This window comes from Arthrobotrys flagrans (assembly GCF_004000055.1).
Source record: "Arthrobotrys flagrans strain CBS H-5679 chromosome Unknown unitig_3, whole genome shotgun sequence".
NCBI lineage: Eukaryota > Fungi > Ascomycota > Orbiliomycetes > Orbiliales > Orbiliaceae > Arthrobotrys > Arthrobotrys flagrans.
This window is the reverse complement of record NW_027137547.1, coordinates 5,520,319-5,535,084: the sequence shown is the minus strand read 5'-3', so window position 1 is coordinate 5,535,084 and position 14,766 is coordinate 5,520,319. Positions and strand designations below refer to the sequence as shown.

Below are 14,766 nucleotides of genomic sequence, written 5' to 3'. Positions count from 1 at the left end.
GGACATTTGCCCTTAAACCAGGCGTGAAAGAAAAATGCAAGATTGTGGTTTGTAAAACCGGATGACGGGTTTTACTCGCTTCTGATGCGGGTAGGAAGGCTGAAAAGGAGGTTCTCTCAAGCCCTTGCCCGAACTCTTATTTGAAAGAAAGACAAGTAACGGGACGCAAGAGCGGTGGATTGGACCCTGAAAACTTGGAGTCCTTTTGCAGGAGGGAAAAACTTAAAGCTAGGGTTATTCGGTTGGTTCCACTGTCTCTAGAATTTAGACGAGCTTGTTATGCTGTATATCGGATATATTGCCTACACATAAGTATACATGTATACACATACATGTTCTCGTTCCGCTATTCATTGCTCCAATGATATCAACCTGCTTATTTTCTTACAGCTTATACATTTACGCAGAAAAAAGGTACGATTTCAAGAATGCCTGCCGAACCGTAACTTTTCTGACAGGGCACACGCCCCATATCCGACTTTACTTTACCGAATCGCGCGAAATTTTTTTTTTTCTACTTTCAAGAATTTGAAATCTCTTCATCAATGTACGCCTTACGAGAGTCCTTTGGTTCGCATCGTTCCGATGCAGTCGATCGGACGATGCAGGTAATGGGGCAGTTCGGAGGCAAATACCCATTCCCCACTTAAGCATGCGTACCTAATTTGAGGCGGGATTTTTAGGGTCCCTCGTTTTTTTCTGGTGCCTCCTTAAAAACGATTCGTGAACAAATCGCATGATGGAAATCGTAGGTTCAAGTCAGGAACGAAATGGTCAGGTGTCTGTGCTTTGAATTCGATCGATCGATCTGGTTTCTCCCTTTTGGCAAGACGGAATTCTTATGGCGTCATTTGTATGCTTTTGGGCTTTTGGCTCCTGGACGCCGGATGACATTCCCGGGGCACGTCTGTGTCGACTAATGTTGTGACTTGGGATATAACAGATGCCGGGAAGTCTAGTTTTCCAAACCCTGAAGTTGCGATGCCGGGATATATCGATACTTCCATCTTTCTGTATGCTGCATACGGAATCGACTATTTCTCTGGCGGTTTCAAAACTATGCGTGACGATATAAAACCAAACACTGCAAAGAGAATCTGCGAGTCATTCGCGGGTGTTTTATCTACTCCCCTTGTCTTCAGCGATAAGGAAAGCGCGCAATTATGGCCGAAGCAAAGACCGATAATCTAGGGTATAACCAATAACACCCCGTTTACCCGGAAACACTTTTCCTTCCCGTTATAGACAGCCGGTGCAAGGCCTACAAAGCCAAAGTTCCGAGTAAGTATACTTTGTAGTTTCCTACCCCTGGACCCTGACCTTATGATGCCGAAGAATGCTGTTCATTGCTGGTGTCCCAGGCACTTCATTAACGGGCTCAAAAGTATTATGCATCTGTTAGTGTCAACTATTCACAATCATACATTCCTCACTTGACATTCTGAAACGTGTTAATGGCGGCATGGGTTACTTTACTGACCTCCTCTGTTCGGTAGGCGGATAAAAAGAGGCCAGGCCAGGCTAGGTAATTTTCTTTTTGAAGAGTTTACCGGCATCCGCTGCGGTGATACATACCACGGGGTGTTTTTTGTTGTTCAAATGGAAGCTAGTTAAGAGGATGTTTCCGTGCTACAGTGACATTTGTAACATTTGTGACGTCGATGCCGAGATTTTGTTGGATGAGGGGAAGAGGATTTAGCGAAAAGGATTTTACAAGATTATATAGGATAGGGCGTTTAGGTTGTTTAGAGTGACTTCGTAAGTACCTTTGTATAGTTGGGACGATTTAACAGCGAACAGTTGGCTAGATTCTAGATGACTTCATGTTGACATGAAGCTTGAAGCAAACCCTTTGCCTAATCTCAAAATCACACCATGTACATGTGCGACGTCGAAATAACATTAAATCATTAAATAGAAGGGGGAGGCGTAGATGCCTGCTCATGTTTCCGTCTTTAGATTCCCCTGTCTCTTGACAGTTCGGAACCCGCGACTCGCTTAATTAGATGAACAAAAAAGTTGTGGATAGCAAATCACAAGACTTGAAACACAGATGTCAACCCAGGCCCTTAACTAGGCTAATTAAACCATGCGGCATATGTGCGGCATATTGTATCCTTAGGAATAGCCGGTGGGGAAATATGCACGGTGGACTTTGGGTGTATGGGATAGATTAATGTCTTAAACAATGGGTTAGGATAATGTATAACTTATGCAATAATTGGTTGGGTTTTATAGAGGGTTTATAATGAGGATCATTATCTGATTGGAATACTAAGCTTTATTGTCTTTTATTTGTGGAGTCTGGGGAATTTTGAAGGGGAGACGAGAGGGCGGCTGTTTGTTTGTAGTGTTGGATTCTTATGTTATTGAATGAGAATCGTCTAGACGGCTATAGGGTCCTGATTGATATATTATGAAGGTCTAGATCTACTTGATCACCGTTTCATTCGAAGACACTCCACTCATATGATCATGTGTTACAAGTTAATTGAGTATCGAGGTTAATTAAACAACTGCTTTACTAATATATCCAGGTTTAAGACTTAAGCATACGCATATGCAGAACGTCAGCGCAGTGATCTTCAGTCAGCGTAGAAATTACTTACAGGACATATTCTGTGCACGTGCTGAGCATATATATTAAAGTCGATCTGATCAGCTGAGACCGGGGAGGGCCTTGTATGGAGCGAAGATCTGTGAAATACCGGGTGGATTGGATATATCGATATCCGGATGGATTTGCAGAGGTCCGGTGGGACAGTGTATCTTTAAGAATAGTATGGAAAGTGTAATATGGCATCAGGTAATTGGTTTACGTCGTTTCTTAGGCTGACAGGATCACGGGTCGACATGGCCTTTTAAGTCAAACTGGCACCGTATAATTTACCTTAGTAGCTCTGCTACTACAGCAATTTTCTAGGAGAAGGGTTTATTAACACCAAAGGTGATTATGTTGTTCGAACTGTGAGAGATGCTTAGTTAGTTGGTAACAAGCAACCAGGATTCGACTTGACCTAAAACTGCGCTACCATGCTGACGGTCTGGAAATGCATTCAGTGTACCTTTTCAAGTCCCGAAAACGTCTCCCGGTTCCTTTTTTGCACTTTCCCCCTTCTCGGGGTAAACCCAGGTATTCAACGCAACTTGAAGAGCACATTGGATATAACCATTGTTCAATAGAGGTGGATGGTATCTTACACCACCATTTTAGTACTATATCTGCCGAGTATCGTGATGGGGAGCTCGAAGCCAGCTTGAGATAATTGTGCACCCTCCTACGCCTGTTGGTCAATCACCTGGGCAGAAATGTGTAGAGAGCGTAAGTACGATACATAATTGTCCATGCTAATCCAACAATATCTTTGAACTATACTGAGGAAGGCTTTAGCCGTACAAATACAGTGCTCTCTATACATTGTAAGTTCTGAGTGGTGATAGCAAGCTCATATGTTGATACTAGAATTGTAGTGATAGCGAGCCCACGGTGCTGATACTAGAATTAGAGTTACTATCTTAGTCCTACAGGAATTATTGCTCACACTATAGTCTTGTCTGGAGCTATATGCCAATGTTTATATCTTGTTTATCAAGATGGGTATGGTTCAGAAGCTGGGCTAAAACGCACGAGATGAATATCAAGAGTAATACAAAGCTGTATCAATACCCGATTCTATAGAAATATATCTCTACCCAAAAGATAAGATCTAAAAGATGCAGATGCTGCTCCCACCATACCGTTCCCTAATATGTGAACATGGATGCATGAATGCTTAACGCCCAGAGCTGCCAAACCCGCCAGCGCCACGGACAGACTCTTCAAGGTTCTCAACAACAGCGATTTCGGGAGTATAGATCTGTTCCACCAACCATTAGCCACGTTGTTATCCATATTGCAAGAACAATTGGGGTAGATGACGATACATACCCTCTCAAGGATCAACTGAGCAACTCGATCACCCTCTTTGATCTCAAAGTCGACGTCGGAGTGGTTGAAAAGTAGAATCTTGACTGGTCCTCGGTACTAAATAGTGAATTGTTAGGTATATTATAACTACGTCGTCGGAAAGATAAGAAGACTTACATCGGCATCAATGACACCAGCTCCCGTATCAATGAAGTTCTTGGAAGCAAGTCCACTTCTAGGAGCAATTCTGCCGTCTATACTACTCAATTAGCCAAACACTATCGTCCAAAACGCTCAAATGCTCTGACAATTGGGATAGATAGAAACATACAACACCCATCCGGCACCGCCATGCTCAATCCCGTCTCAACCAAAACCTTCCCACCCTTCGGTACAACCGTATCCCCAGAAGCGTAAAGATCATACCCAGCAGCAAACGCTGATCCTCGCGTGGGAGTTCGTGCCTTCTCGTTCAATTTCTTGATAAGTAAAGCTGGACCAGCAGAGACAGGTAAGGCAGCCGGTGCCTCAGTAGTAGCAGAGATGGAAGGAATAGTGGTTTCGTCCGACATTTTGACTTTCTTAGCGGCTGAAGTTTCTGGTGGTGGGGATGTGGGATTTTGAGAGTGGATTACGCGTTTTTCGGGGGGTGTGGAGGGGCGGACGATTACGGAGTCGGTGGCAGTGGTGGATTCTGGAGCAGCTTCGGAGGACATGGCAATTGGAGATTTTGAAGGGTAATGGAAGGAATTGTTGGCGGAGTGGAGGTGTCTATGTTGGGTGGTGAATGAACACGCGAAGCTTGAGCTTGGGAGCTGGAGAAATCTGGAGCTTCGTGATTGGTGGACAGACGCGTTTCGAGAGAACTCTCGAATCCAACAATGTCGCAAGCGGCGCATGTGTTGTCGACGGCGTTGGAGTCCAGACGTCTCGAGCTTATATGATGGTCTATCGGAGGTTTATATATCCCATCAAAGTCTCATGGTGTTTTGGAAGTTCAGGGGTTTGGTATAGTATAACAAGCACTAATGCAAAATGGTATTGTAACAGGCTAAGTTCTGACAGGACATGCACCACCCCTCTCAAATACTCCGGTCTACCCATTCTATGAATCAACATCGCTCTAACACTGTCTTCTCTATCAAATGAACGACTCTTTAGGCTTGTAGTACCCCGTTTTTGAACTCCTTTGCTGTATACTTAACCACTGGACTTCTAATCTCCTCGACACATGAAACGAGCCGAAGCTCTGCTGCTCTCATATATCTAGCCCGTTTCAATTGAGCATTGTTACCGTGATCACCCTCGTCTAAAGATTTCACTTTCTTATCTCTTTCTATGCCCGTCTTCTTTAATACCTTGTCCATACTCGCCAGTACCATCTCCGCTGCTCTTGCTAGTGGTAATTCTGTAGCGATTACACTGTCCGAGCTCATCCAGTTTGGTGTCTCGAGTAATCCGGCATCTGCGGCAGCATGTCGGAACCGTGAAACTAGTAGGGATGCGAACATGTCGCCGGTACCAACGAATGGACCTTGCAGCATTGGTACTGCGATGCTGAAGGCTCGAGGTTTTCCGGTTGTTGTCATTGACGAGCCGAAGCAGACGTACTCGTTTTTGTTTACTAGAGACTGGACTGAAGATATGATTATATGAGGAGTCTTGAAGTCGGCGTGAAATTTACTCAGGGCATTTGAAACATCAGCAGGTGATGTCAGTTTGATCCCCGTGAGCCACCTGAGGGAAATGTTAGCTTTGAGGCCTGAAACTTTTTGAATATAAGTGAGGCTAGACATACTCGACTTCATATTGATTTGGTGTAATCAAGTCTGCCAGTGGAAGAAGGCCCTTGTAGATGGGTATCACGGTTTCGCTGACATAGAGCTTGCCAGAGTCACCCATGACAGGATCGAGTACTGCAATACACCATTATGATATCCTGTTAGTGGTCCAAGCTTCAAAGAAATCTACTGGTAGCTCTATGACCTCGAGAAGCCATAACATACCCCAAAAGAACCTTGTCCCGCTCTCTCCGCCTCCACTTTCCTTCAAGTCCTTCGCAATCCTCCCAACAGCCTCTAACCCCTCAGCACCCGGCACATACCCGGTCGCTAGCATATCAAAATCCGCTAGCTCATTATTCTTCAACCCTTCATATAATGCATCAATCTCGGTGGACGGAATCTTCGTCCCAGTCCACTTCCCATACCCCGTATGATTCGAAAACTGAACCGTGTTGAGCGAACAAACTTCAAGACCCAGCAGCTGCATTACAAATGTAGCAACCGTATTCCCGACATACCCGGATACAACCTATCGCAGCGACCCATGGTTAGTCTTGTTGGTATATTAATTTTCACACGGGAGGGTTCGGAGTATTACATGACTCGCGATACTCAGAACCCGAGTTGGCGGGCCATCGGGGCTTGGCGGGACTACAAGGTCCGATTGACCGGTATTGGTCATAGCGATGAGGATTTTGTTCGGGATGCAAGATATTTGGGGTTGCCGGGCATATATGATAGAGCACGAGAGCTGTATACTGAGGGTTGTAGGATGTTGAAGGAGTAGTTATGGTCGTTAGAGGGGGCAGGAAATGTGGAACGGAAAAGTGGGCTGTTGAGGCTCCACCGGATTTTAAAGAAGGGTCAGTATGCAGGTCATAGTGGGGCCCTGTCAAAGTTAGTTTTCTCCCGACTCAAGCGGTACCGTTAGGTCCTTGGAGCTTTGTACTTTTGTGATATCACATTAAAGGAGCGTACAGAAGGCTGATGATAATTGTAATCTTATAGCTAGAGAATTAATTGGAACTTTCGAAGATATCAGTCCACCATAACGGCCCGTGCAGCTGCAGTTATGCAATGCAAGACGTCGGTTCTCTTGGACAAGCTGGGCTTCCGGCCGGTTCGGATCAATTTGCGCCAAGACATGCCTGCCATCATGCATTATCCACGTGATAACACTCGGATTTGGATTGGAGTGGATGTTTTCGATGGATGTTTTCGGTACATTGATTCTCAAATACGTTCTCGGATATGAAAATGCAAACGGCTAGTCTAGCTCGGTCGTTCGACATCTCGGGTAGATATTGAATTCCGAGTGCGCAATTGGGATGGCTGGATACAACTGCAACATTACCAACACATAAGTCGAGTAGCTAGCCGGACTAGTACTATAGAATCTCGGAAAAGTATTCCTATTAGTACTAAATCTACTTGAACTAAAGATTAGTTGGCTATTAGAGATAGTGCCGAGTGTATCGTTTAAACCTAGGCGAGGTCCGCACGGCCCATATTTGACTAAGTCATGACTCCTGTCTAGTTCTGATAACTAACGGCGGCGTCTTGCAGCAAATCATCGAGATACATAGGTATGTTTTACTGGATAAAGCTGGGGAATAAATCCTTGAATAATAGGGATTTTTTTTTGAGTCTTGTGTGTGTATCGGGCTTATGATATTCAACTCATCTGACTAAAAAGGAGCGAGTGCTGGAAATTTTGTTTAAGAAGAAGTTTAGTAGTTTATTTAGCAGAGCCAGACCTGCGGACTACATTACTCCGGCTGATTTAGTAGGCCCGTAGGTTGGGCAGGAGACAAGGATTATATGTTAAAGGTATTTGAAGAATTCCAAGGCGGAAGTTAATCGTAGACTTCGTTTGCTTTCACTCGGTAGGGAGCCTTGAGTGCAATTAACCTATGGAAATATTTAGGTCGGGAATTTGATTAATTCTAATTCGGCACCAATTCCTCAGCGCACAGATGGCGGTGGGATTAAGGGATTATCTAGCTTGATAGTGCTAAGTGACTTCATGAAACGCCTCAACCGTTCTCGACTAGCGGAAGATCGAATAGAGCCGTGGCAATTCTTCGATTTGATCGGAGGGACTAGTACTGGAGGGTCTGCTTCCTTTTACAAAACTGGTTTTTCTGATGGCGTCAGCGGATAGCTGACACTCGGGCACTGGGGCATTCAATTGCAGGTTACTTGCGATAATGTTAGACCGCCTACGTATGAGTATTGAAGAGTGCATCGGCGGCTAGGTCGAGCTTTCAAAGAAGATATTCCAACCTAAACATCGGAAGCTGGACCCGCGGAGGGCCATGAGCTTTTTAAAGGCGAATGGTCGCTTCGATGCCGAAATTCTTGAGGCTGGAATAAAAGAAATCATCATGAAGAAGCTTTCTCAGTCGTATATACTCGCTGAAGAGCAAAGCCCTGTTGAACTCGAAGAGACGCTTTTATGGGATAGAGCTGAAGACGGGTGCAAAGTGTAAGTGTCTTACCCTTGATGATACTTGAATCCGTATTTGAGTTCTAGAGGTATTAGCTTCCGGTATTCTTTGGGCAAGGTTTGTGTGCACCATCAAAGGGGAGGACAAGAGGCCCGTTTTCCTTCGAAGCTATGACAACGAGAAACAATCCGACCATTACTCAGCGGATATCAAAACTTGGGAAGCTTCGAAGCTTGTCGTGCCACCTCTGCCGCCGCAACCTTTTTCGATCGATTCCAAAGAACCTCTCAAGGTGTTCGACAAACCTTCGTTGACGGAGCATTTGCGTACAACAATCCCGTATCACGCGTTCGCCAGGAAGTAATTGACCTACGGGGTGATAGAGACGTTCTGTTAATTAGTATTGAAATAGGAGACAAACCAGACTCTTCGATGGGAAGTCTGAAGGGCCTGCTTATCGGGATAGTAGATATTGTTCTGGCTACGGAGACGGCAGATAGGCAGTTTAAGGCTCTTGAAGAAGTAGGTCCAAAAACACAAGAAGGTAATTGATTGAAGAGAAAGTCTCAACTGTCCAGATCTTAAATTTTAAATTTATAAATTTAGGGATCATCCAGAATTATAAATACGCGGCTAGATCAGAGATAGGATTTTCTCACATCCTTTCCATCTAAATTCAAACTTTCGGAGTGTAGTATTGGAGTCCGAAAGTTCTGCATCCCGCCAAACCGAACCTGACAAGCAAGAAGTAGAAGGTAAAGCATCTCGCGAGTCTATATATTTCCTACAACCCACTATTTACGAGTGCCAAAGCTCTTCTTAGGGGTTACCTACAAATACGGAGAATATCTCGAATCGATTACTGAAAGGCTAGATGGCACTGGAGAATGGCTTTTCAATAGTCAGGAATACCAAGCTTGGAGAGACTTGGACCAAACCAGGATCCTGTGGGTAACGGCAAATCCTGGATGTGGTAAAACGGTTATCGCGAAGGAAGCCGTGAAGCGTCTGGACAACTCGGAGAATGGGAAAATGGCTTGTCACTTCTTCTTCAGGTCTAGTAATATGAATCAAACGGAGTGGCGCCATACGATCTGCTCTCTTCTATATCAATTGATTCGAAGAGAAAACAAGCTTTCCAAGGCTGTATTTCCGGAGTATCAGACAAAAGGGGAACTTCTGTTTGAGGAGATCCATGCCCTTTGGAAGCTATTTCTCTTCGTGGTGTCAGAGGCGCAAACTCTTTGCCAACAGATATTCTGCGTTATAGGCGCTCTTGATGAGAGTGAGGCAACTACTCAAGGATCGATGGCACGGGACTTGGGACAGCTCGCTTTGAACCAGGGATTCAAATTTCTCGTTACCAGCTGCCCGAATATCAACATTCAGCGAGGAGCTCTATCTAAACTTGTAGTGAGGATTAAAGGGGAAAATGAAATAACTTCGCTCATGTCCATGACAATATATATTGGGCTAAAGTCTCGGGCCTACTAAGGGAGGCGGAACGGATGTCATCAATCTATATTCGATAAACCCGGGAATTATCGATCTAAAGAGTTGAGGAGTGCGATTCGCAAATTGTTAGAGGTGCAGTGGATGACTGGATGGAAATGTCAGACACAGATGTCTGTGAAAAGGACACAGAAGATGAATTATTAGATTGATTTTCTTGTAAGCGGAGACTAGCCTCGACTCCACGTCTGGCTGGGTTGCATGTGTATTTGGGCGCATCTTTAGCCATGCATCTATATCCCGCTAACATACCTAATTATGACGGGTAATGAAAGAATTACGTGGCCGCACAGGGATAGGTTGGTAAAATAGACAAAACTATCGACCCCACTAGCTAAGTTGACCTATCTGGTCGAAGCTTTCTTGACACTTAAATTCATTAATTAGATTAAGAAGGGGACATGTAGAGCATGAATATGTTGATATTTAGCAGAACCTCTAAAGTGATATTATATATGTGATCATTGAGAGAATCGATACATGCATGTGTTTCCAACCAAAAATCAAGTTAAATTACATAAAAACTTTCTTCAAAGTCAGCACCCATCGGTACGTTATAATGGAAATCTACAGTTAATTAGAGTTGTACCTCTTTACTAACAACAAGAATAGGCTATCTCTAGTCAATGACTCCGACATGCTGTTGGAACGCTACTTGTGCACACTTCTGCTATTCTTAGACCCGCCGCGGCCTGCGGCTCCCTAGACTGGTGAGCTTGGAAGACCTTATCAACTTACAATATGCAATATTAATTATATATCAATTGACTTCTGTGAGTTTCTGAAACTATGAGAAGTGACTTTGGCCTAGAAGAATGGAAGTTCTGTGAAATTTTCAAGAAAGTGCTATTGGGGGTATTGACGACGGTGGCTTCTTCAAGCTTCGTGTCTACGTTGATATATTCAGACGCCACCTGCACTAAATCAACGTCCCCATTGTAGTTAAATCTCAGCACCAGTAAATAACCTTTCTTCCTTTCTTATTCCACTTTCTCCATATTCCCAAAACGAGCATCAACTGTTAAACCCCTCCTCAAAAAGCTTCACCCTCAGACACGCCATCAACCAGACCATTTACGACGTACACCGAGCAATTTGGCACCCCGAGAACCCTCACCACCTCCATCAACCGCCCGATTAATCTCCTGTTCAACTAGCCATCCAATAGTTGTGTCTAAAGACATCAGTTGTTCGTGGAAACGCCTAGCCTGCACCTAAAGACCATCCGAGTCTGCATACTAAGATATCTATCTTATAGTGGTAACCCTTTGTCAATTGACCATAGGATGGCGCCCGAGTTTCTATCACTTGCCCCAGAAATTCATGAAGCAATTGCCGAAAAGGTTACTAGCTCAATCCTAACGCATACTACCTAGCCGACTTGCCTGCCAGACCAACTACTTAGTTATATAGTTGGCTTGCTAATAAATTGTCTGCTCTAGCTCGACACCAAATCACTAATTGCGCTAGGAGGATGTTTTCGGCATCTAATGCGACTGTACACGCCTTACGCGTTCCGAACTGTGATTTTAACCTTCAATAAAAATTCCGAAGACCATCCACGTTTTACTCGGAATGAAATTCCTAAAATGCACCAGAGAACACTACTAAGTGCATGAACTTCTTTATTGGAAAGATCACGCACCTTGCCGTCCTTACAGACTTCGGAAACACAAAGAATTGGAAGCACCATTTGGCCCAGGCGCTTGTAGAAGGACAGGTAGAAATCTTCTTAGATTGGATCCCTAATACCGGTCTACAGACATTTGAGTAGGTTCAGAATTAAGGAATTTCTATTTGTGGATTCTATGGATTTGGTAACTAATAGAAATCATATAGGTGGAATTTAGGTCTCTAACTGTGCCCAGTGCAGATTCTCAAAGCTTTGTTACCTAACAGCAACTTGTTTCACTGCGTGTGAATTTGGAAGCAAGTCAAAATCCGGACGATATTGACTAAAATCTTTTTCAAGATTGGAATCTTGAGAATCTTCGACAATTACGTTTGGAAGGCCTTTATGGTAAGAATAGCGTTGTAATTGCAGCCTCGATGATTCGCTCCACCAAGAAACTTCAGGAAGTCGTAATCAACGGTTTATACGCTAAACTCACCTGAGGGTATCAACCTATATCGATCTATTTATCAAATGCGATTTTGGACGAGGCTTTGAAACCATTCTTGTCCAACGCCGAGCTAAGAAGTCTTATGCTTCGAGGATGTAGCAAGGTCGAATCTGCTCTGACTTTCGATACACCCTCACGACTACAACACTTGCACCTTATTTAGAAAGGCTTTCAGAGTCAAGCTGAGCAATTTGTCAAGATGGTCGAGCCTGGCCTAATATCTTTGTCTGTATTGAAGTATACAGATGGTTCATTGATACCTGGAAGATTACCAATTGATCTTGATATCCTCGGGCCACATACCGTTACTCTCAAAGCATTGGCCTTTTGCGATAGAGTGCGCTTCCCCGGAACAATCTCCTCTGGACCAGATATCAAAGATAGTGAGGAATGGCCGAAACTTGAAGAATATTTGGTTACACTATCTGTGCCCCGAAGGCTGGTAAGATGGATTCCATTATTAAATTTGTATTAATAATAAAATTTAGTTACTAACCGGTGGTAACCATATTTAGGACTGGGAGGTTCGCAATCTCACCCGTAGGCTAGAAGCAGTCGGGTTGGACCTTAGAGTCCTCTATATAACTCCGGAATATTATATAACAGCAGAACACGTATACGTCGAATACCAATGGGAGGGGCTTTTAGGCTGTGCCCTCGGTATTTGGGTATCCAATCTACCACTCAGTAAACCAAAACTCGACGCTGTCGTAATCGGCTTTCAAGGGGAACTTAACGTGGCATTTTCTGTCGCCTGGGGTGAAAATACCATTCGCAGCTCTAGCCAAAGATACGTTCCGACAGTTTGCCATACCGATGTCCAAACTTTAAGGGAGGAAATGGGCCTCCAGTTTCGTTTGTACGGAGCTAAATTCAGATCAGATGAACCATCGACGTTGTGCCGCCCTTCAAAAATATTATTGATACCAAGCAGACATATACCGAAAATACTCAGCGTCACAATACTGTTGATAGTCCATATTTCATAGACTTTAGTAATTATAGACCAGGGGGATTTATTCGAGGGGTGTGGATAGAATATGTGTAAATCTATAAAACATCCGAACGAAACAATATCATACTATCGTCTGGAGTCCCGTCTCCCGCCTTTTCAGAATTATCATAGCTATGGGTCTAACGTTGTGATTTTGTTCTAGAACCCCTCATAAATACTATTCTAGCAGCGTTCTATCAAATAAATCTCAAATCTAGATTTTCTGCTGCACCCTCCTCACAATCTCCTCCACCTGTTCCCTCCCCCCAGCAAGTTCCTCTAACCCCTTCCTTTGCGAAATCTCAACATGTAAATCTATCAACTCCTTCGCAGCAGACAAAGTCACATTCTTCTCATCACTCCCCGCCAACATAAGAGACGACGGGAGAAGAGACGGGTCGATGGTGACCAGCGATAGGGCGTCCGCAGGTTCCTATAGATGTGGTCGTTAGATTTTGAGAGGGTATAACTGAAGGGAAATAAGGGATGCTTACGCTGGCTTTGAGGGAGGAGAGGTCGGTGAGTAGTTCTGCTATTGTTATTGGAGGCATTTTGGATGGGGATGGGGGTTTGGGGAGGTGAGATGTGTTCGTTGTTGGATTGTGAAGGTATGTCGTATGAGCTTGGCGTGTCTTGGCGTTCATCGTTCCCACAACACGAGCGTCGACGATACTGTGTCGATGAGTTGATCATGTATATCGTTTAGCAATAGTTGTCATTATTAACTAATAAGTACTTATGTACTCATAACGAGAAATTCTTCTAGAGTAGTAGCTTTGCTTGTTAGCTCCCTTTTCTTTCTTTGAAGCGAGTTATTTGCGTATGTAAGAAATAGTTCAAGGTATAGTCTTGCTAGTGTTCTAACTAGCGTGTCCAAGCTCTCTTTGGTTATGGAGCCCTCAGACTTATAAACTTCGTTCAGTGTAATAGCGATATTCGCGGTGTGGTCATAGCTAATATATAATAGATATTATCAGAGCAGATCACAGTGCTCTCTCTTCTTCCTTCTCTCTTCACTCATCATCGTTCTGTCAGATAGGTTGTAAGATGACCTCTGCGTTGCGGTTGAGTATATAGTCTCAACCGCCCGGTATCCCCTTCTCTCTACTTCATGCAACTACACGTTTACGAGCCTCAACCTTACATGGGTATTAAAATAAGATAATTACAAACATTCTGTATAGCAATTTTAGGGTTATATATATAATATTCAGTTGGATTTCAGATAGGTAATGTACCTTTCATGAGACCCTTTTTTAGCCTGGAATAGAGTGTAGTTTAAAGAATTTTAATTATGGTGTAAGTACATATTTGGATTTTATCCTGTCCAATAGTTACGATAGTATCCGGATTAAAATAGATGCAAAGTGGTGTTTTATGAATGCTAGCTTCCCAGTGGCTTTGTAAACTGGGCTCCGCGAACTTCCACGTCAAGCATACAACATTATCAAAGAGGGGACGAAAAAGAATCCCTTACTCTTTGAAAGATATGTTGCTTTCCTTTAGTGCCATTTCTTGCGCCTAAGCCGCCGAATTGTTCTTATATTATATAGGAAAAATTAAGAGTAGATGTAAGAAATCGTATATAGACCAGTTCAGGATATCAAGGTAATATACAAATATCGTAGATTAGGAGAGACTAGTGTTCACAGATTAATACTTAAATTGCTGCTTGATTTAAATAAAAAAATCAACAAGGGAAATAAAGCTACGAAGGACCTTATGCTACACAGGAAATAAGACTGCAAAGGACCTTATGTCTGTACAGACATCTATTCTACATAAACAATAAAACAGGAGACGGGCCTTAATCAAGGCTTCCAGACTCATGACTGATTATAACACATATTATTCGGTCTGTGAGATGGGAGGAATTAGTTGTCACGCCAAGACATTTCCTGATTAGGCAATTTCATAATCGAGTTGTGGCACTAGAATTGAATTGAAAATCGGGTTTGAGTCTAGGTGTCCATTTTCGTCGTTGTGACTAGGACAT

General features: G+C 43.5%; 4 protein-coding genes across 4 annotated transcripts; 1 reads left to right on the top strand and 3 right to left on the bottom strand.

The window, feature by feature from the left end:
- Positions 1–3,773: 3,773 nt before the first annotated feature.
- DFL_002996 (uncharacterized protein) lies at positions 3,774–4,623 on the bottom strand (the record flags this gene model as incomplete). Its single annotated transcript, XM_067631862.1, has 4 exons — positions 3,774–3,857; positions 3,929–4,024; positions 4,085–4,161; positions 4,239–4,623. The coding sequence occupies 4 exons, from the start codon at positions 4,621–4,623 to the stop codon at positions 3,774–3,776; spliced, it is 642 nt and encodes a 213-aa protein (XP_067494367.1).
- Positions 4,624–5,064: 441 nt separating this feature from the next.
- On the bottom strand, positions 5,065–6,373 carry DFL_002995 (uncharacterized protein; the record flags this gene model as incomplete). Its single annotated transcript, XM_067631861.1, has 4 exons — positions 5,065–5,644; positions 5,706–5,823; positions 5,914–6,220; positions 6,290–6,373. The coding sequence occupies 4 exons, from the start codon at positions 6,371–6,373 to the stop codon at positions 5,065–5,067; spliced, it is 1,089 nt and encodes a 362-aa protein (XP_067494366.1).
- A 1,705-nt stretch (positions 6,374–8,078) lies between these two features.
- On the top strand, positions 8,079–8,789 carry DFL_002994 (uncharacterized protein; the record flags this gene model as incomplete). Its single annotated transcript, XM_067631860.1, has 4 exons — positions 8,079–8,179; positions 8,237–8,242; positions 8,345–8,663; positions 8,748–8,789. 4 exons carry the CDS (start codon positions 8,079–8,081, stop codon positions 8,787–8,789), a joined length of 468 nt encoding a protein of 155 aa, XP_067494365.1.
- Positions 8,790–12,984: 4,195 nt separating this feature from the next.
- Positions 12,985–13,321, bottom strand: DFL_002993 (uncharacterized protein; the record flags this gene model as incomplete). Its single annotated transcript, XM_067631859.1, has 2 exons — positions 12,985–13,203; positions 13,265–13,321. 2 exons carry the CDS (start codon positions 13,319–13,321, stop codon positions 12,985–12,987), a joined length of 276 nt encoding a protein of 91 aa, XP_067494364.1.
- Positions 13,322–14,766: the final 1,445 nt, after the last annotated feature.